The 27,022-nt window shown below is 42.5% G+C and overlaps 1 protein-coding gene across 1 annotated transcript in view; it reads left to right on the plus strand.

Moving 5' to 3' along the window:
* LOC311104793 (gamma-aminobutyric acid receptor subunit alpha-2-like) overlaps positions 1 to 27,022 on the plus strand; it is a gene marked incomplete at both ends in the record, with an annotated part of 55,201 nt that overhangs the window by 16,182 nt on the left and 11,997 nt on the right. The window contains 4 exons of the mRNA XM_084146711.1: positions 4,665 to 4,885; positions 5,777 to 5,859; positions 12,090 to 12,233; positions 20,479 to 20,631. Of these exons, the coding sequence (XP_084002837.1) occupies positions 4,665 to 4,885; positions 5,777 to 5,859; positions 12,090 to 12,233; positions 20,479 to 20,631 (601 nt within the window). The remainder of the gene's footprint in view (positions 1 to 4,664; positions 4,886 to 5,776; positions 5,860 to 12,089; positions 12,234 to 20,478; positions 20,632 to 27,022) is intronic.

A 27,022-nucleotide genomic window follows, 5' to 3' on the forward strand; every position in this document is an offset into this window, starting at 1 on the left:
CCTTTCAAAACCTCAAAATCTTTCCCCTCCACAGCAGACTTAAGATCTCTGTAGCCAATGCTCCAGCTTGCGTCCCCTATTCAATTTCACTATTCAAGGGACATGTTTAAATCAGGCTCTGGAAGAATGAGGGAGAGAGAAAAGCAGCGATAAGGCGCCCATGTGATTTATTCCCATTGTGTTGCTACTTTTGCTACATTCTTCTACCCTTCTTCATCCTGAGTGCTATTTCACTGTCTGGACTCCGTTTGGTACCGCAATCTATCTCTCTCTCGCTCAGGTTCTCCTTTCATTCTCCTCTTTTGATGTTTTCTTAGTTTATTTTCAAAGGCAGAATTGTCCCTTCTTTCTTCTTCCCTGGAGCTCATCCCTATATATCGTTTTCTCCTCACGGCAACACCTTTAACACATCTCTCTCGCTTTCTCGCTCTCTATAGTACAACTGCTCTCCTCCTCTCTCTCTCCACTCTGAGCCATGCCTATTACTTCCACAGTTTTGTATTATGAATTATTAAAAATCAACTTGTTATTCAAGTCACTTCTTCAATTATCTTGGGCTTGTTTTCGAGAAAATACACACACACATTTTTCATTCCACACTCACAGTCCCGTTTTAAAATGGCAATATCCAGCATGAGCCATTCTTTAAATTAACATTATTGTAGGAGCCGTTTTGGCCTGTATGTCACGCTCGTCGTAAGAACCGGACCAAGGCGCAGCGTGATATACGTACATCTTTTAATGAGTACTACACAATACAACAAAACAACAAAACAACAAAACGATACATGAAGTCCTAAGGTTAACAAAACACAAACCTCTCCGGAACAAGATCCCACAAATGACAAGTGCAAAACAGGCTGCCTAAGTATGGTTCCCAATCAGAGACAACAAGCCACAGCTGCCTCTGATTGGGAACCACCCCGGCCAACATAGAAATACATGATCTAGAACCTGAACATAGAACACTAAACATAGAAACTAACACCCTGGCTCAACATATAAGAGTCCCCAGAGCCAGGGCGTGACAGTACCCCCCCCCCCCCCCCCCCAAAGGCGCGGACAGCGACCGCGCCAACTAAACCCAACAGGGGAGGGGCCGGGTGGGCATTCCGCCTCGGAGGCGGATCCGGCTCCGGGCGTGACCACCACTCTCTAGCTACCCCCCCGTAGCGCCCCTGGTCTGGTCCCGCTGGCTGGAGCTGGACTGGACATCGGTGGAGCGGATTGCTTTGGCTCCGGTGTGGAGCAGCTGACCGGTGCCTGGAACAGGTACGGACCGTGCCGGACTGACGATGCGCACCACTGGCTTGGTGCGGGGAGCAGGAACAGGCCGGACCGGGCTGGCGACGCGCACCACTGGCTTGGTGCGGGGAGCAGGAACAGGCCGGACCGGGCTGGCGACGCGCACCACTGGCTTGGTGCGGGGAGCAGGAACAGACCGGGCTGGCGACGCGCACCACTGGCTTGGTGCGGGGAGCAGGAACAGGCCGGACCGGGCTGGCGACGCGCACCACTGGCTTGGTGTGGGGAGCAGGAACGGGCCGGACCGGGCTGGCGACGCGCACCACTGACTTGGTGCGGGGAGCAGGAACAGGCCGGACCGGGCTGGCGACGCGCACCATTGGCTTGGTGCGGGGAGCAGGAACGGGTCGGGCCGTACTGGGAACACGCACCACTAACTTAGTGCGGGGAGCAGGAACGGGTTGGGCCGTACTGGGAACACGCACCACTAACTTAGTGCGGGGAGCAGGAACGGGTTGGGCCGTACTGGGAACACGCACCACTAACTTAGTGCGGGGAGCAGGAACGGGTTGGGCCGTACTGGGAACACGCACCACTAACTTAGTGCGGGGAGCAGGAACGGGTTGGGCCGTACTGGGAACACGCACCACTAACTTAGTGCGGGGAGCAGTAACGGGCCGGACCGTACTGGGAACACACACCACTGGCCTTGTGCGGGAAGCAGGAACGGGCCGGACCGGACTGGTGACACACACCACTTGCTTGGTACGAGGAGCGGGACTGGGTTTCCTCATAAACCTCCACTCCCTCTGCTGCCTACTCAGTTCCTCTCGCCGTGCCTCCACACTCTCCTTCTCCCTCCTGACCAATGGCCCCCGTAACCTGTTGGCCTCCTCTCCTTGTCCACAAACTCGCCCTGTAGCTGCCTCCAGCAGCCCCGTCGTCCATGCCGTGTCCCCCCCCAAAACATTTATTGGGGTTGCCTCTCGCCTGTCCGACGACGGCCCGGTTGGCGCCGCTTCTCCTCTCCTGCCTGGGTCTCCCCATTCATCGCCCTCCGGTAACGGACGGCCTCCTCCTCAGTGATCTTCCCCCAACCGAGGAGGACATCCACTAGCGTTACCTCCGGCGTTTGCTCCTGGACACGCTGCTTGGTCCTTATTTGGTGGGATCTTCTGTCACGCTCGTCGTAAGAACCGGACCAAGGCACAGCGTGATATGCGTACATCTTTTAATGAGTACTACACAATACAACAAACAACAAAGCGATACGTGAAGTCCTAAGGTTAACAAAACACAAACCTCTCCGGAACAAGATCCCACAAATGACAAGTGCAAAACAGGCTGCCTAAGTATGGTTCCCAATCAGAGACAACAAGCCACAGCTGCCTCTGATTGGGAACCACCCCGGCCAACATAGAAATACATGATCTAGAACCTGAACATAGAACACTAAACATAGAAACTAACACCCTGGCTCAACATATAAGAGTCCCCAGAGCCAGGGCGTGACACTGTATGTGTGTTCTGTATATGTTGTCTGCGTGTGTAATTGCCCGAATGTTACCATAATATAAGATTGTCACGATCGTCATTTGAAGAAACGGGCCAATGCGCAGCGTGGAATGCGAACATACTTTATTTATATTCACCACACGAACAAAACAACAAAACGATACGTGAAGTCCTTGGGTACATACACAAACCAACACGGAAAAACAAGATACAACACCACACAAATGCCAAACGACTACCTAAGTATGGTTCCCAATCAGAGACAACAAGCAACAGCTGATTCACGTTGCCTCTGATTGAGAACCACCCCGGCCAACATAGAAACACATAACATAGACTCTACAAACCCTGGCTCAACATAACAGAGTCCCCAGAGCCAGGGCGTGACAAAGATACACCTAAATTGGCTCCAACAATGATGAATCAGCTGCTATCCATGAAACATTTATGATATTTGAAGAGCAATGCAGAATTCAAATGCTATCACCCCTAAAATCAACATATACATTAGGCATAAGTTCCTATGAAGTATTCACTAGGCGAGTGTGTCCCATGTCGTGGTAAGGAGCGTTAACTTAAGATGTGTACGATCATCTTGATGCAAAGCCATGCCCTAAATGCCTAGGGAGACTATCAATATTATTATTTATTAATGTGTGCATGGTTGATGGCAGCTTGTAGACATGATTGATAATGCCACATAGTAGGGAAATGCCAAAGATTGCTGGGTCAAGTGGACTACATGAGGTGCAAATCTACTTTGATAAAGCACACAATACATGTTATCTGTTGTTGCCATCAAATCGCTAGTGGCTGAAGGTAAAATTATGAATTGCTGTTTTCATTGCCCATGTGGTCTCATAAGCTGTGATGTGCTGAACCTCACACCTAAGGGCAGTTTTTCATTCCAGCTCATATGATTTTGAACACACCTAGTAAGCACAGCCTGGAGGCTGTAACAAGCCAGGTATCCTTTGGAGAATGAAGGGAGGGAGGGAGGGAGGGAGGGAGAGGGAGGGAGAGAGAGAGAGAGAGAGAGAGAGAGAGAGAGAGAGAGAGAGAGAGAGAGAGAGAGAGAGAGAGAGAGAGAGAGAGAGAGAGAGAGAGAGAGAGAGAGAGAGAGAGAGAGAGAGAGAGCGAGAGCGAGAGCGAGAGAGAGAGAGAGAGAGAGAGAGAGATTGTTTTACCTCAGCCTCTGCACTGCATCTCATGGCTCCACTGCTACTAGGCTTCTAAATCAAACAGTGGGGTTGCATAGGCAGGATAGGTACATGGCACACTAACACCGGGGACCTCACCTTGTATAGGCTGCTCCGCTCTAAAGAAAAACCATAAAACCCCCATTCGGTGTGGATTAATGGCAGGCCCAAGTGTATGCAGGAGGTGCAGTGAGTCAGTAATGGATGTTATAAGGGCTGCATTGTCTGGAGGGGATAAGACAGAGAGAAAGGGTGCCATCCATCCTAAGCTTTATCACAGGCTGTTTTCACAGCCTCTCACTAGGTGCTGCTTGTGATTTCTCTGTTTACATTTGAGCTCAAGGGCACATCGGCAGATTTTTCACCTAGTCGGCTCGGGGATTCGAACCAGCGATATTAAGGTTACTAGCCTAACAATCTTAACGGCTAGGCAAACTTTCAGAGCAATTGTTATATAGTAAGGATAGACGGCTAAGGAAGGTGCAGAAAGGCAGGTGCTACAACAGAAGATCTTGGACTCTTAGGTGAAGGCGCAGGTTCCATATTCACAGTGCAGCAATAATTTGTAATAAAACATTTTTATATATATTTTTAAGTAAACTTATGGTTAAAGGTTTTATTGTCTGTGTCTGTTTATTTGTCAGTAATCTTCACCTGCGGATGATTGTCGATTGTTGACAATAACAATGTTACTTCTGCCCACAGGAATACACGATAGATGTGTTCTTCCGGCAAAGCTGGAAAGACGAGAGGTTGAAATTCGATGGGCCCATGAACATACTGCGGCTGAACAACTTGATGGCCAGTAAAATATGGACTCCGGACACATTCTTCCATAACGGGAAGAAGTCGGTGGCTCACAACATGACCATGCCCAATAAACTACTGAGGATTCAAGACGATGGCACCCTGCTTTACACCATGAGGCAAATACAGCTCAAACCAACTATTTTAATTAGTGTTATAAATTATTAATGAAGTTTAATGAAATATTATTACTGTAGCAGGTTTAGCTTGTGTTCTTTCAATTAATGTGGAACAGAAAAATACAGTCAAAATTATGACGACCATACCCAGTCTCCCCAATGTCACCTCAACCCAAACACATTTCATTTGAATTCATGACACACATCGCATATAGCACATATCCCCTTGTTTCTCCTCATCTAACCAGTCTCGGTGTACGCCTCCCTTTTCCGCAGTAACCCCCTAAATCAATAATTATGTTACTGATTGCGATATTTGACTCACTCAGTGCCAATGACAGGGGATATTCATTTTGACAAGTGAGTCCCTTTAGAATGCAGAAGAAAGCATTGCCCAGTCAGAGGCCATTTGAATGGAATCACTTATGAAAAAAGCATTGTCAGGTTCTTTAGGCAGGAATTGATATAGATAGAGAGCATCTCCACTGCACACAGTGCAATATATTTCAGAAATAGCCCATATAAATCTGGGGGATGCTCATAGTTTGTGTGCCCTATAAGCATTTTCTATCTCTATAGCTTTGGTTTCCATCAACTCTGGTTTATTACTGATTGCACCTTAGTTTAGATTAAAAGAGGCTCTCATGCTTGTTTGGTACAAATCCATTGGTTGTTCATTCTGACACTACTAAACATGACATATAGCTACAGTATTTAATAGTCGTAACTATTGCATACTGGTTCGCATCCACCATAGTTGATGGAACAGTGCAGAAATTAACTAAGTGAAAAGGATATATGCCTGCACAGTTTGGTCGGCACAATCGTGTGAAAAGGGTGTGTTTTTGGATGTTACATTGACGCATAGTGCCCCATGTGTGTTGTATCTAGGTTGACAGTTCACGCGGAGTGTCCTATGCATCTGGAAGATTTCCCCATGGACTTCCACTCATGTCCCCTGAAGTTTGGCAGCTGTGAGTAATGCATGATTGACAAGTGCAGAGACACATGGGGTCACTAAGGGCACCAGGGCATGACTCTCATGAAAAGAAAGTGTGATTTGAAATGCATGCAGGAATCAAATGTGTCTAGTTTGTCTAGATGGAATTGCTCAATAGGTAGTGTGTTATATGTTGCCGGGACACATTGATTTATAAATTGATAGATTTTATATCAGGATTATAAATTCAGGGGTTCTTCCAGACTATTTCAGTGATTATTTGATTCCATCGTCTACTGTGTTTGGGAAATTAAGATACTTAAAGCACCACTTAAATTGATTAATTTAAGACAATGTAAAAATATAAATATTGATTGATTATTCATAAATTATTTATAATATTGATTATGTCATTCATGACTTAATATCAATCAACTGGATTCCAACTTATCCCATCAGCCCAAAATGCATGGGATTGCTTTCTCACTGAATTCACAAAGGTATGTGATAAACATGCACCTTGGAGAACAGTAAAAGTTAAGGGCTGTCACCTGTTCAGAGAAAGGGATAAAGCCTGGGCTAAGTACCGTAGAACTAAAGATCCAATTGATTGGGAGTCCTACAGAAAATTAAGAAACACTAGTAAAACTAAAACTAGAAATCCAAAAGCCTCCTTCTATGGATAAAACAGAGCCTTCAGAAACTACGTTCATCCACCGCTGGCCTGCTAGCCCCCCTACCTCTACTGAAGCACAGTTCCCGCCCAGTCAAAGCTATTCACTGCTCTGGCACCCCAATGGTGGAACAAGCTCCCTCACGACACCAGGACAGCGGAGTCACTGACCACCTTCCGGAGACACTTGAAACCCTACCTCTTTAAGGGCGGCAGGTAGCTTAGTGGTTAAGAGCATAGTGCCAGTAACCGAAAGGTCACTGGTTCTAATCCCCGAGCCGACTAGGTGAAAAATCTGTCGTTGTGCCCTTGAGCAAGGCACTTAACCCTAATTGCTCCTGTAAGTCGCTCTGGATAAGAGCGTCTGCTAAATGACAAAAAATAAATAAAATAAATAAATAAATTTAAGGAATACCTGGAATAGTATAAAGGGGGTGGTTGTCCCACTGGCTATCCTAAATTGAATGCACCAATTTGTATGTCGCTCTGGATAAGAGCGTCTGCTAAATGACTTAAATGTATTCACACCCCTTGACTTTTTCCACACTTTGTTGTGTAACAGCCTGAATTTAAAATGGATTATATTTAGATTTTGTGTCACTGGCCTACACACAATACCCCAATAATGTCAAAGTGGAATTGTGTTTTTAGAAATTTTTACAAATTAATTAAAAATTAAAAGCTGAAATGTCTTGAGTCAATAAGTATTCAACCCCTTTGTTATGGAAAACCTAAATAAGTTCAGGAGTAAAAAATAGCTTAACAAGTCAAATAATAAGTTGCTTGGACTCATTCTGTCTTCAATAATAGTGTTTGAATGACTATCTCTGTACTCCACACAATCAATTATCTGTACGGTCCCTCAGTCGAGCAGTGAATTACAAACAATTTCAATGCTTCGCAAAAAAGGGTGACCTATTGGTAGATGTGAAAAACAAAATAAAAAGAAGCAGACATTGAATAACTTTTTGAGCATGGTGAAGTTATGAATTACACTTTGGATGGTGTATCAATACACCCAGTCACTACAAAGATACAGGCGTCCTTCCTAACTCAGTTGCCGGAGAGAAAGGAAACCACTCAGGGATTTCACCATGAGGCCGATGGTGGCATTAAAACAGTTACAGAGTGTAATGGCTGTAATAGGAGAAAACTGAGGATGGATCAACGACATTGTAGTTACTTCACAATACTAACCTAAATGACCGAGTGAAAAGAAGGAAGCCTGTACATAATATAAATATTCCAAAACATGAATCCTGTTTGCAATAAGGCACTAAAGTAAAACTGCAAAAAACGTGGCAAAGAAATGAACTTTATGTCCTGAATACAAAGGTTATGTTTGGGACAAATCCAACACAACACATCACTGAGTATCACTCTTCATATTTTCAATGATGGTGGTTGCTGCATCATGTTATGGATATGCTTGTCATCGGCAAAGACTAATTCATTTTTTAGGATAAAATGAAATGAAATAGAGCTAAGCACAGGCACAATCCTAAAGGAAAACCTGGTTCAGTCTGCTTTCCAACAGACACTGGGAGAAAAATTCACCTTTCAGCAGGGCAATAGCCTAAAACACATGGCCAAATATACAATGGAGTAGCTTACCAAGACAACATTGAGTGTTCCTGAGTGGCCTAGTTACAGTTTTGACTTAAATCGGCTTGAATCTATGGCAAGACTTAAAAATGGCTGACTAGCAATGATCAACAACCAACTTGATAGAGCTTGAAGAATTAAAAAAATAATAATGTGCAAATATTGTACAATCCAGGTGTGCAAAGCTCTTAGAGACTTACCCAGAAAGACTCACAGCTGTAATCGCTGCCAAAGGTGATTCGAACTTGTGGTGACTCAGGGTTGTGAATACTTATGTAAATGAGATTTCATTTTGAATAAATGTTCACTTTGTCATTATGGGGTATTGTGTGTAGATGGGTGGGATTTTTTAAAACTATTTAATCAATTTTGAATCCAGGCTGTAACACAACAAAATGTGGAGTAAGTCAAGGGGCATGAATACTTTCTGAAGGCATGTATGTATGTATGTATGTATGCATGTACAGTACCAGTCAAAAGTTTGGACACACCTACTCATTCCAGGGTTTTTCTTTATTTTTACTATTTTCTACATTGTAGAATAATAGTGAAGTCATCAAAACTATGAAATAACACATATGGAATTATGTAGTAACCAAAAAAGTGTTAAGCAAATCAACATATATTTAAATTTGAGATTCTTCAAAGTAGCCACCCTTTGCCTTGATGACAGCTTTGCACACTCTTGGCATTCTCTCAACCAGCTTCATGAGTTAATTTGTGGAATTTATTTCCTTCTTAATGCGTTTGAGCCAATCAGTTGTGTTGTGACAAGGTAGGGTTGGTATACAGAAGATTTGGTAAAAGGCCTAGTCCATATTATCGCAAGAACAGCTCTAATAAGCAAAGAGAAACGACAGTCCATCATTACTTTAAGACATGAAGGTCAGTCAATACGGAACATTTCAAGAACTTTGAAAGTTTCTTCAAGTGCAGTTGCAAAAACCATTAAGCGCTATGATGAAACTGGCTCTCATGAGGACCGCCACAGGAAAGGAAGACCCAGAGTTACCTCTGTTGCAGAGGATAAATTCATTAGAGTTAACTGCACCTCAGATTGCAGCCCAAATAAATACTTCAAAGAGTTCAAGTAACAGACACATCTCAACATCAACTGTTCAGAGGAGACTGCGTGAATCAGGCCTTCATGGTCGAATTGCTGCAAAGAAACCACTACTAAAGGACACCAATAAGAAGAAGAGACTTGATTGGGCCAAGAAACACGAGCAATGGACATCAGACCGGTGGAAATCTGTCCTTTGGTCTGATGAGTCCAAATGTGAGATTTTTGGTTCCAACCGCCGTGTCTTTGTGAGACGCAGAGTAGGTGAACAGATAATCTCTGTATGTGTGGTTCCCACCGTGAAGCATGGAGGAGGAGGTGATGGTGTTGGGGTGCTTTGCTGGTGACACTGTCAGTGATTTATTTAGAATTCAAGGCACACTTAACCAGCATGGCTACCACAGCATTCTGCAGCGATTCCCATCTGGTTTGGGCTTAGTGGGACTATCATTTGTTTTTCAACAGGACAATGACACAACACACCTCCAGGCTGTGTAAGGGCTATTTGACCAAGAAGGAGAGTGCTGGAGTGCTGCATCAGATGACCTGGCCTCCACAATCACCCGACCTCAACCCAGTTGAGATGGTTTGGGATGAGTTCGACTGCAGAGTGAAGGAAAGGCAGCCAACAAGTGCTCAGCATATGTGGGAACTCCTTCAAGACTGTTGGAAAAGCATTCCAGGTGAAGCTGGTTGAGAGAATGCCAAGAGTGTGCAAAGCTGTCATCAAGGCAAAGGTTGGCTACTTTGAAGAATCTAAAATATAAAATGTATTTTGATTTGTTTAACACTGTTTTGGTTACTACATGATTCCATATGCATTATTTCATATTTTTGATGTCTTCACTATTATTCTACAATGTAGAAAATAGTTTTAAAAAATAAAGAAGAATGAGTAGGTGTGTCCAAACGTTTGACTGGTACTGTATGTATGTATTTATGTATGTATGTATGTATACAGTATATGTATATAAGTACTTCGTTTTATTAGTTGTATAAGTAGTTGTAGCAGTATTGTTATTAGTTGTAGGCCTATTTGTAGTTGTATAACAACTTTATTTTAATTTTTATTATGATTATTTCATTTGTATAATTATTAGACAGTACTTGCCATATTATTCTTGTTACTAAGTATTGTTTTTTCTGTTTAGTGTTTTTCATTTGGACACTCAAGAGATTTGATCCTGCAAAATGTCTAATCAATAGAATAAATGTAGTTGCGGCCACCAGCTTTGAATGTGAACTTTGTTTTTGGTGTCATTCAGTGTCATTCAGTGCTGATCCTCACTCTCCTCCATGTCAACAACACCATCACATTTTGTAATTTCCAAGAGGCAGAATATAATTTCTTTACTTCATTTGATGTGAGCCTTAACCCTGCATACAATCCCACACCATAACAAAACAAATAGGGGATACAAGACCAGAAATGGCACAAGGATAAGAATAGACTCGGTTTCTGCTGCTACAAACTTCTGCCAGTTACAGCAATAACCATTCCATAACCACTGAGGGTGTTGAATTGTTTCGATAAACAAAACAAAACAAATGGGGCCAAATGCTTCAGCTCCTAAAAGCGATAAAATGCTCTGTGAGTCAATATGTGACATTGCATGTTGTGAAGTACACTGCAAGCCATCCCCTGGCTATAAAACTTTTGGCTATTATCCCCTACTAAGCTAACAGATGCAATTGTTTTAAGATGGTCATACCATGGATCATTTAGCTATTAGATTTTTTATTTTAGGCACACTGCAGGTATAACAAAATATCAAAATAAATATTTGATACAATATTGAATAAGGCTTTTACTGCTGTAGCCCATAGAAACACATTGAATAACACATTAATAAATGGCAAAACAGACAGTCACAAAATAAATCATAAGGAAGGTTTTTAAGTGTATGTCCATATTTCCATTCATTTTAGAAACCAGTACTGGGTTACATTGAGACGAGTCCCGTGACACTTGTGGGGGTCGTAGAACAAAACAGAGAACACCATTGTGTTCGTGAGTGTCTCCCCTTTCCATAATGGATGCTATAGACAGAAGTTGGCAAATCGGCGGTACCGACTTCAGACGCTGCAGACGTTTTTGTGAGAAGACCGATTTTTGGGATGTCTCTTGGTCTGCCAAACAGCACTGTAGCTCTGCCACTTTCCACTGCAGATGTGGAAGGCCGACATAGGCCTCCACAATCCCCCGACCTCAACCCAATTGAGATGGTTTGGGATGAGTCGGACCGCAGAGTGAAGGAAAATCAGCCAACAAGTGCTCAGCATATGTGGGAACTCCTTCAAGATTGTTGGAAAAGCATTCCAGGTGAAGCTTGTTGAGAGAATGCCAAGAGTGTGCGAAGCTGTCATCAAGGCAAAGGGTGGCTATTTGAAGAATCTCAAATATAAAATATATTTTGATTTGTTTAACACTTTTTTGGTTACTAAATGATTCCATATGTGTTATTTCATAGTTTTGATGCCTTCACTATTATTCTACAATGTAAAAAATTGTAAAAATAAAGAAAAACCCTTGAATGAGTAGGTGTGTCCAAACTTTTGACTGGTACTGTATATATATATATATATATATATATATATATATATATATATATATATATATATATATATATATATAATATGGTGTGATTTGGATCCTATCTAATTTATACTAGGTGTTTATTTCTTAAGGCAATTGTCATTTTCTTTCAGTTGCCAAACAAAATGTAATGACAACCAAATATACAACATAGTCATTGAGATAAGCATCTGGAGTAGATTTTTTGTTGGAAATTATACAACCCTTAAACAGTTCGGTGACTTAATAGACACCCTTCTCTTGAATTATCAGGAATAAGATTGAATCACTACCCTATTTTCACATGCCACGCTGATGGTGCTACCCTCACTCTCTTTGTGATCTTAGATGCCTATACAATGTCAGAGGTGACTTACGTCTGGACCAGTAAGCCTGCCGACTCGGTGGTGGTGGAAGGAGAGAGCTCCCGTTTGAACCAGTACGACCTGCTCGGCCAAACAGTGGGCCAAGAAACCATCAAGTCCAGCACAGGTATACTCAGGATATTACCTTTTTTTATTATTGCTTTGGTACTATTTTCACAAATATGTGGTACATACCCTTAGTACAAAACCCCAAACTGGTCACACTTGTAACGCAGCCAGTCTTTCATTCAAAACCTGTCATTGTGCATTCATTTGGATTGTAAACATCTCTCACCACACAACCATTGATTCAAAATATAAGCTTATTGTGAAATGTAATAAGAACATTGGTTTAATCACCAAAACACAACATAATGATATCTTTTCAATTTAGTCGTTTTAACTACAAGTTAATCCAATAGCAAACAATGCAAGATAGTACGTGTTTGAAATCACCCTTAGAAGTGCTTAAAATAATATGCTACAGTACTGTAAATTACACCGTTTTCACATTAGGCAATACACTTACATTACCCAACAAAATGTATAGAAAATCTATCATTTCCATAATATCTATCCAATGTGTAATCAAAGGTGTGATCAATGAAGACATCCTCTACAATCATTCAGGCAAAAAAAATAAGATATAATTGCAACATAGGGGTACTGTCTGTAATCAAATGTAAGAAATTAAATGAAAGATTAAATGAAAATCAAACAATGTTTATCATTTGGCCATAAATTATCATCCACATCACAGTGAATGTCCTCATTGTTCATGCACCGTGGGAAAAACCTTTTGTCATGACGAATCCAAGCTTGACATTGGTCTGCAATGATGTCGTCACATGCCTCATCTATGGCCAGAAAGAGGGTGGCACGCTCATGGGGATGGCGATCCTTATGAAATCCTCCAAAGAGCCCACTGTGGATAGGCCAAGTCTCACCAAGAGTACTAGAAATCCAGGTTGCGAAACACTATTTGTTGACCCAGCCAGTGGATAACAGAGGCTGAAAGAATGTTTAGTCCGTGTCCTTGTTACGAGGTCTATCATACTAAAACAGTCCTCTCAGCTGGAGAGACAGTAACTGCACTGCATGTCTGATAAGCTTATTCGACTAGAATCTCTCCAAAATACATTTTAGTCTGACTAGGGAATCAACTGGACAAAACAACAACCGATTCTGCTTTGACTGTTGAAACAAGAGACTCTCCACTTTAGACCAATCGGACTACAAAGGCTTCATTGACACAGGTGCGCAGCCTCCTACAGGAGGCAAGAGGGGAAAACTCCTGTTCTGCTCAGTCGGTTGGAGAGGAGAGTGAGGGAGAGTGAGGGAGAGTAAGCGAGCGCTTTGTGCCCAATTGCAACATTCAGTTGGAAGCAGAAGCACAGCTCTAGGAGCTGCCATTCACTCAGACACACAGGGGAGCTTCGTTCTGAAAGGAGGGCCGCCTTCTTATTCCTGAGCTGTACTGCTGGTCTTATTTTGGAGCTGTCGTAAGACACAAGAGGAGCCTTGTCTCACAAAAGTGCACCAGAGCGATAAATGGGGATGAAATGCTGTGTTCTGGGCCTCGGATACACACAGTAAAAAAGGGAGGGAAAAGTATGTGTATAGGAACAGATGGGAAAAGGTTTCAACAAAGGGGTTGGAGGGGAGTCATTAGCGTAAGGAGAGGCATCCGACAGTGACACATACACTCCACCGAGAAGACAGACAAGCTCGGTTTAGCTGTATGGCGAACAGGTTCTTTGTCAACATTGAGCATTGTGACCTTTCGAAATGCAATTATTCATCTGATTTAAGTTGTGTTACAAAATACACTACATTGTAGAATAATAGTGAAGACATCAAAAGTATGAAATAACACATATGGACTCATGTAGTAACCAAAAAAGTGTTAAACAAATCAAAATATATTTTATATTTGAGATTGTTCAAATAGCCACCCTTTGCCTTGATGACAGCTTTGCACACTCTTGGCATTCTCTCAACCAGCTTCACCTGGAATGCTTTTCCAACAGTCTTGAAGGAGTTCCCACATATGCTGAGCACTTGTTGGCTGCTTTTCCTTCACTCTGCAGTAAGACTCATCCAAACCATCTCAATTTGGTTGAGGTCGGGGGTTTGTGGAGGCCAGGTCATCTGAAGCAGCACTCCATCACTCCCTTTCTTGGTAAAATACAGCCTGGAGGTGTGTTGTGTCATTGTCCTGTTGAAAAACAAATGATAGTCCCATTAAGCCCAAACCAGATGGGATGGCGTATTGCTGCAGAATGCTGTGGTAGCCATGCTGGTTAAGTGTGCCTTGAATTCTAAATAAATCACAGACACCAGCAAAGCACCCCCACACCCTAACACCTCGTTCTCCATGCTTTACGGTGGGAAATACACATGCGGAGATCATCCGTTCACCCACACCGCGTCTCACAAAGACACGGCGGTTGGAACCATAAATCTCCAATTTGGACTCCAGACCAAAGGACACATTTCCACCGGTCTAATGTCCATTGCTCGTGTTTCTTGGCCCAAGCAAGTCTCTTCTTCTTATTGGTGTCATTTAGTAGTGGTTTCTTTGCAGCAATTCAACCATGAAGGCCTAATTCACACAGTCTCCTCTGAACAGTTGATGTTGAAATGTGTCTGTTACTTGAACACATATCACACTTTCACAAAATGCTTGAAGACATGGCTAAAGGTCAATCAGATTTGTGAACATGGTCCCTAGCTGTGTGTTGCGGCTTTCCATGTCTGTTGTCTGTAACTTGTGAGGTGTGGAAACACTTTGTTGCTTTTATGAATTTTGTCTTGCTGCTTTTTGTTCTATGTTGCTCGGTCTGTATGCTACGTCTTGTTTGTCCTATGGTGCTATGTCTGTATGCTATGTCTTGTTCTATGTTGTTATTGTCTATATTGTAATTGTTTTTAATAACCTGCCCAGGGACTGCGGTTGAAAATTAGCCGGCTGGCTAAAACCGGCACTTTTACTGAAACGTTGATTAATGTGCACTGTCCCTGTAAAAATAAACTCAAACTCAAACTCAAACTCTGTGAAGCATTTATTTGGGCTGCAATTTCTGAGGCTGGTAACTCTAATTAACTTATCCTCTGCAGCAGAGGTAACTCTGGGTCTTCCATTCCTTTCGCGGTCCTCATGAGAGCCAGTTTCATCATAGCGGTTGATGGTTTTTGCGACTGTACTTGAAGAAACGTTCAAAGTTATTGAAATGTTCCGTATTGACTGACCTTCATGTCTTCAAGTAATGATGGACTGTCGTTTCTCTTTGCTTATTTGAGCTGTTCTTGCCATAATATGGACTTGGTCTTTTACCAAATAGGGCTATCTTCTGTATACCCCCCCTACCTTGTCACAACACAACTGATTGGCACAAATGAATTAAGAAGGAAAGAAATTCCACGAATTAACTTTTAAGAAGGCACACCTGTTAATTGAAATGGATTCCAGGTGGCTACCTCATGAAGCTGGTTGAGAGAATGTCAAGAGTGTGCAAAGCTGTCATCAAGGCAAAGGGTGGCTATTTGAAGAATCTCAAATATAAAATATATTTTGATTTGTTAACACTTTCTTGGTTACTACATGATTCCATATTTGTTATTTCATAGTTTTGATATCTTCACTATTATTCTACAATGTAGAAGATAGTAAAAAATAAAGCAAAACCCTTGAATGAGTAGGTGTTTTGACAGGTAGGGTATGTATAATACTGAGGGAAAGCAGAAGGCACCGTTTAATTATATTCTTTTTTTTATTACATTACATTTCTTGACTGAGCTCCACCATTGGAATAAAAGCAAAGTATACTAGGGAGATGTTGGCTGCTTTGAATAATGTGAAAAGCTCCTAGGAAAATAGAGAATAATAGTTACAGTATTTATAGCCACATAGAAACCTCAGAGAAACCTCAGAGAAACCTCAGAGAAACCTCAGAGAAACCTCAGAGAAACCCAGAGAAACACAGAGAAACCCAGAGAAACCTCAGAGAAACCTCAGAGAAACCTCAGAGAAACCCAGAGAAACACAGAGAAACCCAGAGAAACCTCAGGGAAACCTCAGAGAAACCTCAGAGAAACCCAGAGAAACACAGAGAAACCCAGAGAAACCTCAGGGAAACCTCAGAGAAACCTCAGAGAAACCCAGTGAAACCCAGAGAAACCCAGAGAAACCTCAGAGAAACCCAGAGAAAATCAGAGAAACCTCAGAGAATATGGGATGTGCTCCAGCTATGTTGCATGGCATGGATTTTCTTGTCACCATGACTGTGGCAGACAAGTGGATCAATACGGTGGCCAATGTAGTAAATGATTAGTATCTGCCCCCTCTGCATGTCTCCGCATGTGTTTCTGGGGAGCACTCTCGTCGCACATGTCATAACATGTTTGAAACGCTCTTTAGGATCTTCATGACCAGGTCAGTGGTTCTATGCAGCGTTGATTGAACTCTTGTCCTGCTCTGTCATCCCTCCTTTCCCCTCCTCCTTCCTTCCCCTTCTTCTTCCCCTTCACTTAGACATCACACACTCCCAGGTTTAGTGCCACTATCCATTATTACACATAAGTATACATTCCAACGATGTAGAGAATATTACTGTTGGGCGTTTCAACATCCAATGGGAATTCCTAATCTGTTTTCATTGAGGAGAAAGCCCTCCGATCTCAACTAAATGATCCAGTCATATGCCACTGGTCTGAAAGTTCAGTGCTTAAAAGATTGAATTCCTGGGACTAAGTGCCACTAGGAGGTGGTCCTCTGTAGCTCAGCTGGTAGAGCACGGCGCTTGTAACGCTAAGGTAGTGGGTTCTAACCCCGGGACCACCCATACACAAAAAAAAAAAATGTATGCACGCATGACTGTAAGTCGCTTTGGATAAAAGCGTCTGCTAAATGGCATATTATATTATATTATTATAGGAGCGTTGTCCAAGTGAAATACGGAGGAGCCCCCTTCGCTGAATCCCTTCGTTTGACTATCCCCTACATATTTGCTGATTGTGTTTAAATTAATCATTCATTAGTACTGTGTCAGTGTGTAGTCTACCGGTGCAGTAAACTAGGTCGTTTGGCAAAACTGGCTGTACTCGAGTGCGAGGGAAATCTTGCATCGGGCCACGAACATAACAGCAAAATACTTTTAGCAAATCACTTCATTTTGTTGTATTTTTACATTGACTCACAGATAGGACAGGGGGGTGTTTTCCAAAGCAAATGAGAGGGCAGGAAATGACAAAATAACTACAAGTTAATACTTGTAAATTTCAATGAATTAATGAGGGAGGGTGTGCTGGCGTCATCAGTCCCGACAGGAGGCTGAAGCTATCTAGAACCAGGCTCTCCATCTTCATTTACACCAACAGAGGGGTACGTCAGCACTGCCCTATGTCTCCTGCCTCATTCTGTAATGAGAGTGCATTGCTCATCTGCTGGGAAGGCATCCCTGGTCTACTCCATTCACCATCAAATGTGGCTGACTTAACAAGCTATAGGGGAGGGCAGGCTAGCCACCTCCCATCTGCCGCTTTAGAACAGTGCGAGTCCCTCACCACCACCATCTCCAGGCCGCCACCGGGATTGGAGGGAGAGATTAGTATCTTCAGTATTTCCCATCCTTAGTGGCCCAGGATCTTAGCATTCGGCTGTGCTTCTGTATAGCCTCCCCAAGCTGAGGCCAGGTAGTTAGGTCCACACACCTCCACCCACCCCCATTGGACACAAGAGCAACAGCCCAATCTGTGGTCTTCATCTTCAGCCAGGGGTGAAGGGTGAGATCCATGTCTCTGGCACTCCCAACCCTGGCCGAGTCAGGAGGGTTATGTCCATACCTCCATCTACCTCTTGAGGACATTGCTTTTGAAGATGCAGATGTTGAGTGATAGGCTGATGTTCTTAGCTCTCCATACTGGTCTTAACATGGTGGTCACATCGCTCATGGAATTGCCATCCGTCCATCTCTTCCAAAGCAGTGTTGTTGATGTTGATTGGTGTGTTGGTTTCGGTGTTCATCCTCATGGTTTTTGTCTTTTGAATGTTGATATTGAGTCCTGCCATTTGTGCGGTCTACCAACCTCTGAGTTTTTGCCTGCACGTCCTGATGTCGACCTGCAAGAAAAGCGAGATAATCTGCATAGTCCAGATCCTCAAGCACTCAGTGTCCATATGATCCCACGTTTTCCACCTGTTGTGGAAAGCATTAAGACTCCCTCTAAATGGGTGGAAAGCAGGCATTACTGCAAGTGCTCTTGAATAACAGGGATACAAAATATTTTGGGATTAGCCAGAAAAGAATCCCGCTCTACAGTCTACTGAAAAGGAGTTTCCTTCTGCCAAGTGGCAGTATCTTCATTTCAGAATCGCAAACAAATGAGATATACACTGCTCAAAAAGGGAACACTAAAATAACACATCCTAGATCTGAATGAATTCAATAATCTTATTAAATACTTTTTTCTTTACATAGTTGAATGTGCTGACAACAAAATCACACATAAATGATCAATGGAAATCAAATTTATCAACCCATGGAGGTCTGGATTTGGAGTCACACTCAAAATTAAAGTGGAAAACCACACTACAGGCTGATCCAACTTTGATGTAATGTCCTTAAAACAAGTCAAAATGAGGCTCAGTAGTGTGTGTGGCCTTCACGTGCCTGTATGACCTGCCTACAACACCTGGGCATGCTCCTGATGAGGTGGCGGATGGTTTCCTGAGGGATCTCCTCCCAGACCTGGACTAAAGCATCCGCCAACTCCTGGACAGTCTGTGGTGCAACGTGGCGTTGGTGGATGGAGCGAGACATGATGTCCCAGATGTGCTCAATTGGATTCAGGTCTGGTGAACGGGCGGGCCAGTCCATAGCATCAATGCCTTCCTCTTGCAGGAACTGCTGACACACTCCAGCCACATGAGGTCTAGCATTGTCTTGCATTAGGAGAAACCCAGGGCCAACCGCACCAGCATATGGTCTCACAAGGGGTCTGAGGATCTCATCTCGGTACCTAATGGCAGTCAGGCTACCTCTGGCGAGCACATGGAGGGCTGTGCGGCCCCCCAAAGAAATGCCACCCCACACCATGACTGACCCACCGCCAAACCGGTCATGCTGGAGGATGTTGCAGGCAGCAGAACGTTCTCCACGGCGTCTCCAGACTCTGTCACGTCTGTCACATGCTCAGTGTGAACCTGCTTTCATCTGTGAAGAGCACAGGGTGCCAGTGGCGAATTTGCCAATCTTGGTGTTCTCTGGCAAATGCCAAACGTCCTGCACGGTGTTGGGCTGTAAGCACAACCCCCACCTGTGGACGTCGGGCCCTCATACCACCCTCATGGAGTCTGTTTCTGACCGTTTGAGCAGACACATGCACATTTGTGGCCTGCTGGAGGTCATTTTGCAGGGCTCTGGCAGTGCTCATCCTGCTCCTCCTTGCACAAAGGCGGAGGTAGCAGTCCTGCTGCTGGGTTGTTGCCCTCCTACAGCCTCCTCCACGTCTCCTGATGTACTGGCCTGTCTCCTGGTAGCGCCTCCATGCTCTGGACACTTCGCTGACAGACACAGCAAACCTTTTTGCTACAGCTCGCATTGATGTGCCATCCTGGATGAGCTGCACTACCTGAGCCACTTGTGTGGGTTGTAGACTCCGTCTCATGCTACCACTAGAGTGAAAGCACCGCCAGCATTCAAAAGTGACCAAAACATCAGCCAGGAAGCATAGGAACTGAGAAGTGGTCTGTGGTCACCACCTGCAAAACCAGTCCTTTATTGGGGTTGTCTTGCTAATTGCCTATAATTTCCACCTGTTGTCTATTCCATTTGCACAACAGCATGTGAAATGTATTGTCAATCAGTGTTGCTTCCTAAGTGGACAGTTTGATTTCACAGAAGTGTGATTGACTTGGAGTTACATTGTGTTGTTTAAGTGTTCCCTTAATTTTTTTGAGCAGTGTATTTCTCTCTTCTGTTGCCATGGGTAACACACATCTTTCTCTACTCATCTCTAATCTTGGGTTCTTTTTTAGATATTCTCCCATTACAAGTCGTGCATGCTGTTGCGCCATTGGCATCATTTCATGTCCTCGGTAGCGCTTTAGTTTTGAGTCGCAGTTATACAGTTACAATGTGCAATGCTTTATTCAATTGGCCTTGTTTGAACTCTGAAAAGTGCATCTTTTTTTTTACATTGTATATTAAACCGAAACTATCCACATCCATATTATTATGAATTCGCATAGTGATAAATGTGAACTGGTTGAAAAAACTAATAGAATTGTACTTGAAAAAATATGGCTATAATTCAGAGTGGTACTGTAGTTGGGACAATATAAGTTAATAAAGCACTCTTCATTTCTACAGGCGAATACACTGTCATGACGGCACATTTCCATTTGAAGCGGAAGATTGGCTACTTTGTGATCCAGACCTATCTACCATGCATCATGACCGTCATCCTCTCCCAAGTGTCCTTCTGGCTGAACAGAGAGTCGGTGCCAGCTAGGACTGTGTTTGGTGAGTATGGGGCCACCTATCCTGCTTTAATGTCAAAGGGAGATATGCACAAAAGTTGGAGTTTATTTGTGTGTAACCCTTTTGCTCTATCCGTATCACTTTCTTTCTCCCACCATTTTGTTTTTACTTACCCAAGCATTGGTCCTCTTCTTACCCTGTCTCACTATATCTCTTTCTCTCTCCCTCCCTTCTTATTTTGGCTTGGTCCTGCATTGGTGACATACAGTTGAAGTCGGAAGTTTACATACACCTTAGTCAAATACATTTAAACTCAGGTTTTCACAATTCCTGACATTTAATCCTAATACCCATTCCCTGTTTTAGGTCAGTTAGGATCACCACTTTATTTTAAGAATGTGAAATGTCAGAATAATAGTAGAGAGAATGATTTATTTCAGCTTTTATTTCTTTCATCACATTCCCAGTGGGTCAGAAGTTTACATACACTCAATTAGTATTTGGTAGCATTTTCTTTAAATTGTTTAACTTGTGTCAAACGTTTCGGGTAGCCTTCCACAAGCTTCCCATAATAAATTGGGTGAATTTTGGCCCATTCCTCCTGACAGAGCTGGTGTAACTGAGTCAGGTTTGTAGGCCTGCTTGCTCGCACACACTTTTTCAGTTCTGCCCACAAATTTTCTATAGGATTGAGGTCAGGGCTTTGTGATGGCCACTACAATACCTTGACTTTGTTGTCCTTAAGCCATTTTGCCACAACTTTGGAAGTATGTTTGGGGTCATTGTCCATTTGGAAGACCAATTTGCGACCAAGCTTTAACTTCCTGACTGATGTCTTGAGATGTTGCTTCAATATATCCACATAATTTTCCTTCCTCATGATGCCATCTATTTTGTGAAGTGCACCAGTCCCTCCTGCAGCAAAGCACCCCCACAGCATGATGCTGCCTACTCCGTGATTCACGGTTGGGATGGTATTCTTCACCTTGCAAGCTCTCCCCTTTTTCCTCCAAACATAACGATGGTCATTATGGCCAAAAAGTTCTATTTTTGTTTAATCAGACCAGAGGACATTTCTCCAAAAAGTACGATATTTTTCCCCATGTGCAGTTGCAAACCGTAGTCTGGCTTTTTTATGGCGGTTTTGGAGCAGTGGCTTCTTCCTTCCTGAGCGGCCTTTCAGGTAATGTCGATATAGGACTCGTTTTACTGTGGATATAGATACTTTTCCTCCAGCATCTTCACAAGGTCCTTTGCTGTTGTTCTGGGATTGATTTGCACTTTTTGCACCAAAGTACGTTCAGCTCTAGGAGACAGAACATGTCTCCTTCCTGAGCGGTATGACAGCTGCGTGGTCCCATGGTGTTTATACTTGCGTACTATTGTTTGTACAGATGAACGTGGTACCTTCAGGCGTTTGGAAATTGCTCCCAAGGATGAACCAGACTTGTGGAGGTCTACCATTTATTTTCTGAGGTCTTGGCTGATTTCTTTTGATTTTCCCATGATGTCAAGCAAAGAGGCACTGAGTTTGAAGGTAGGCCTTGAAATACATCCACAGGTACACCTCCAATTGACTCAAATGATGTCAATTAGCCTATCAGAAGCTTCTAAAGCCATGACATCATTTTCTGGAATTTTCCAAGCTGTTGAAAGGCACAGTCAACTTAGTGTATGTAAACTTCTGACCCACTGGAATTGTGATACAGTGAATTATAAGTGAAATAATCTGTCTGTAAACAATTGTTGGAAAAATTACTTGTGTCAAACTGACTTGCCAAAGTTATAGTTTGTTAACAAGAAATTAGTGGAGTGGTTGAAAAACGAGTTGTAATGACTCCAACCTAAGTGTATGTAAACTTCCGACTTCAACTGTAGTAGTGGCCAGTTATCATGTCATGCAGACTGCCTAACTGCAGTTCAGTTTTGCTCTGTGGTGCCAGGAGCCTTGGGGATGTGCCCTGTGTGTCCGTTTGCCTGTTTTCCTACCCACTCTGCAGTATAGCTGTTTGTATTACTGTGTAATGAATGAGCAACACTTGTTCCAATGTGATCCTGTGCGACTGCCTGAAAAGCCAAGTTCGTTTTTGTTCTGCCATAGCAAGGTAATTGAATCTAGCGCTAGTGGCAGAGAGGAGGGCGAGCTTAATAGTGTGATCAGGACTGTTTACGAAAAGCAGGGGGTTATTTGTTAGCCAGTGCCAGTCCCGAGACCCCAGCAAAAATAGGCGTTTTCATTTATGTGACTTTCATTTATCTGCATGTCCACCCCTTATATTTAGCTTCACAATTGAAGTATTTTACCAGTTTCTTTTCAGGGAAACCAGGGCAGCAAGTAGAACACAAAACAATTTGACATAAACAGTTGCATTTATGAGCTTTATTGAAAATAAGGTCAGCCAAAGACAAAAACGGATCAAAATGAATGCATATGAATGCTGTAAGTACAGAAATTGTTTACTCAGTGGGGAATTAATATCCAACAAGTCAGTGACAACTATGTGGTTTGGAGTTTGTGACAGCAACTATGTGAGCTTATTACAGTATTATAGACACCATGTCCTGGAATTTCCTATGATCTTCTATGTAGACGAACCCCTGACCTTCTAATGACTCTTGTGTAGCTTGTGAGCATCATAGAGCAAAACATGTTACACGTGCGTGTTCGTGCGAGTCTCAGCTTATAATAGTTTGTGGCTCAAACCATTCTGACTCTACAGACATTTTGTAAAAAAGACCTGGCCCCTTTGGGATCCGCCCTCATTTCACAAACATTGCTCAAGCTCAGCCCCATGCTAATCAAAAGAAATAGACAAATCAAATGGTGCAACCCAGAAGTCTGTAGCTCAAACACAAAGTTTAAAAGGGGTTAGAAGTCCTAAATCACGCCGGCGTGACGGTGGGAGTCATTGGGTTAATATTCCCCCATGGACTGCATAGACTGCAAAAATATGCTCCATACACATGGGCAGACATTGATTGACTGATTTGATTTGGTCATTTGAAAACACATGTACAGCACAGTCATATCACTGAAGAGATGATTACCATTCACACATGATAAACACAATATATTATATAAAGGATAAGCACATTACACAATAAAGTCAGCAACTTATTTTTTCTTATTGGTGTGAATAACCTTTCTGAATGAATCATGTAAACAGAGCAAGCAACTTTTGACTTAAGATGGCAGTTAAAAATCTACCCTGGAGCTGTATGACTCTAAAGGCCACATAACTCCATCTAGTGAAAAAATAGGTTCCGTTTAGCAGTTACTGTATGATAATAATGTTTTCTGCTTAATACAAACATACAAATAATTTAGGTTTTGTAATAACTACCTTTCACAAGTTACCTTTTTTAAATCCAGTTTATGGTGAAATTTCTGTTCCAGGCTTTACTGGTAGATTGGTTTGGTAATACAGAAGGGACGCTGTGCTAGCCTGGCATACAGTACTAACACCCTCAAAAGTGTATGTTAGTGTGTATGCAGCACCGCCAACAACCATCCTGACATGTTCACGGTAGAATGGGCCATAGTTGTGTAACCAGCTTTAAAGGATCAGCACATTTCTAGATCTGATTGGGTTTGATCTGAAAAGAGGGAGTTAGTTGGTTTATAATTCTCTGTGTCCCTTTAAGTCTCCTCATATTTCAGTGCCACAGATAGTATACCCTCGGCGAAGTGGGCAGCGAATTAATGTTTTTTCTTCAGATAAGAAAAAACTAGGTTAAAGAAATTCAAGCATTTATTTTTCTGTCGATGTGCCCTTGAGCAAGGCACTTAACCCTAATTGCTCCTGTAAGTCGCTCTGGATAAGAGCGTCTGCTAAATGATTAAAAATTTAAAAATGTAAAATTCTCTACCTTAGTTCTAAATTAACAATTTGAGTAAATACAGTCTCGTCTCTTATTTGCAGACAATGTTTTTAATTCCCACTTCCCAGGAAATCTGAGAAAAGTGGAATTTCAGTGGAGCTTGAAGTCACAATGTTTTCACACAGCCCTCAAATCAAAACATCAGGTGCAAATGTGGCATGAAATTATTTTTGGGGAAAAAGGTCTGCTTTTTTATTTTGATATATATGCTGTCATCAATCAATGTCCCCATTGATATACAAGGGTACAGTTCAAGTAGCAGACATGGTATTTCACTTATGCGCACAAAAAAACTATGCATCATATGTTGCAATGTCAATTATTGATGATCTAGAGGCAATAATTTTACAGTTGAGTTAGATACCAGCTTGTGCAACTGGATGAACCCTCTAATTACTTCCAAGTTTAAATATTGTGTTCCCCAGGGTTCTGTCCCGGAGATATTAGTATTCTTGTTATTTACGACTTTCCTGTTTACTTCCTGCAACACATACCTTTAAAGGGCAACCAAAACTAACTACAGAGTTTGACCTAAAAGAAGACTGCCTGAGGAAAGTGCAGGATATGGTAAAGAGAAAGTTCAGCTCCTTGACCAAGCCATGTTCTGAACGGAGTCTTCAAGTTGCGCATCTGAAGTATCCTAAATGTCATCTTGCTTTTTTTGTTACAGTAAAGCATACGTTGGGACATGTTCAATTAGAATTTTGCTTGTTTACAACCAAATAAAATTGTTTGATGTAAATGGCATGTTATAGAAGGATCCAGACACTTTTTTTACATTTTCACTTGTTTTTGAGAAACTTACCCCAACCAGCGATTCACTTCCTCATCCTCATTGTGCAGTACTGGGGCTCTGAAAAAGCATGAACATTAAATGCCCAAATACAGTTGAAGTCAGAAGTTTACATACACCTTAGCCAAACACATTTAAACTCAGTTTTTCACAATTCCTGACATTTAATCCTAGTAAAGATTCCCTGTCTTAGGTCAGTTAGGATCACCACTTTATTTTAAGAATGTGAAATGTCAGAATATTAGTAGAGAGAATAATTTATTTCAGGTTATATATCTTTCATCACATTCCCAGTGAGTCAGAAGTTTACATACACTCAATTAGTATTTGGTAGCATTGCCTTTAAATTGTTTAACTTGGGTCAAACGTTTCAGGTAGCCTTCCAAAAGCTTCCCACAATAAGTTGGGTGGATTTTGGCCCATTCCTCCTGACAGAGCAGGTGTAACTGAGTCAGGTTTGTAGGACTCCTTGCTCGCACACGCTTTTTCAGTTCTGCCCACACATTTTCTATAGGATTGAGGTCAGGGCTTTGTGATGGCCACTACAATACCTTGACTTTGATGTCCTTATGCCATTTTGCCACAACTTTGGAAGTATGCATTGTCCATTTGGAAGACCCTTTTGCGACCAAGCTTTAACTTCCTGACTGATGTCTTGAGATGTTGCTTCAATATATCCACATAATTTTCCTTCCTCATGATGCCATCTATTTTGTGAAGTGCACAAGTCCCTCCTGCAGCAAAGCACCCCCCACAGCATGATGCTGCCACCCCCGTGCTTCATGGTTGGGATGGTGTTCTTCGGCTTGCAAGCACCCCCTTTTTCCTCCAAACATAATGATGGTCATTATGGCCAAACAGTTCCATTTTTGTTTCATCAGACCAGAGGACATTTCTGCAAAAACTACGATCGTTGTCCCTATGTGCAGTTGCAAACCGTAGTCTGGCTTTTTTATAGCGGTTTTGGAGCAGTGGCTTTTGTACCTGTTTCCTCCAGCATCTTCACAAGGTCCTTTGCTGTTGTTCTGGGATTGATTTGCACTTTTCGCACCAAAGTACATTCATCTCTAGGAGACAGAACGTGTCTCCTTCCTGAGCGGTATGACGGCTGCGTGGTCCCATGGTGTTTATACTTGCGTACTATTGTTTGTACAGATGAACGTGGTACCTTCAGGCATTTGGAAAATGCTCCCAAGGATGAACCAGACTTGTGGAGGTGTACAATTTTTTTTCTGAGGTCTTGGCTGATTTCTTTTGATTTTCCCATGATGTCAAGCAAAGGAGGTAGACCTTGAAATACATCCACAGGTACACCTCCAATTGACTCAAATGATGTCAATTAGCCTATCAGAAGCTTCTAAAGCCATGACATCAGTTTCTGGAATGTTCCAAGCTGTTTAAAGGCACAGTCAACTTAGTGTATGTAAACTTCTGACCCACTGGAATTGTGATACAGTGAATTCTAAGTGAAATAATCTGTCTGTAAACAATTGTTGGAAAAATTACTTGTGTCATGCACAAAGTAGATGTCCTAACCGACTTTCCAAAACTATAGTTTGTTAACAAGACATTTGTGGAGTGGTTGAAAAACGAGTTTTACTGACTCCAACCTAAGTGTATGTAAACTTACAACTTCAACTGTATGTCCTTTTAGAAACGGAAAAGCTCTCAGTATAGTGATGCAGGTCTTTAGATGTTGTACATGTGAAATTGTGTCATTCTGAACTTTATCCGCAACATTATATTCCATTTTGTTGC

The sequence above is a fragment of the Coregonus lavaretus genome, assembly GCF_964263955.1.
Source record: "Coregonus lavaretus genome assembly, chromosome: 29".
In the NCBI taxonomy this organism is placed as follows: domain Eukaryota; kingdom Metazoa; phylum Chordata; class Actinopteri; order Salmoniformes; family Salmonidae; genus Coregonus; species Coregonus lavaretus.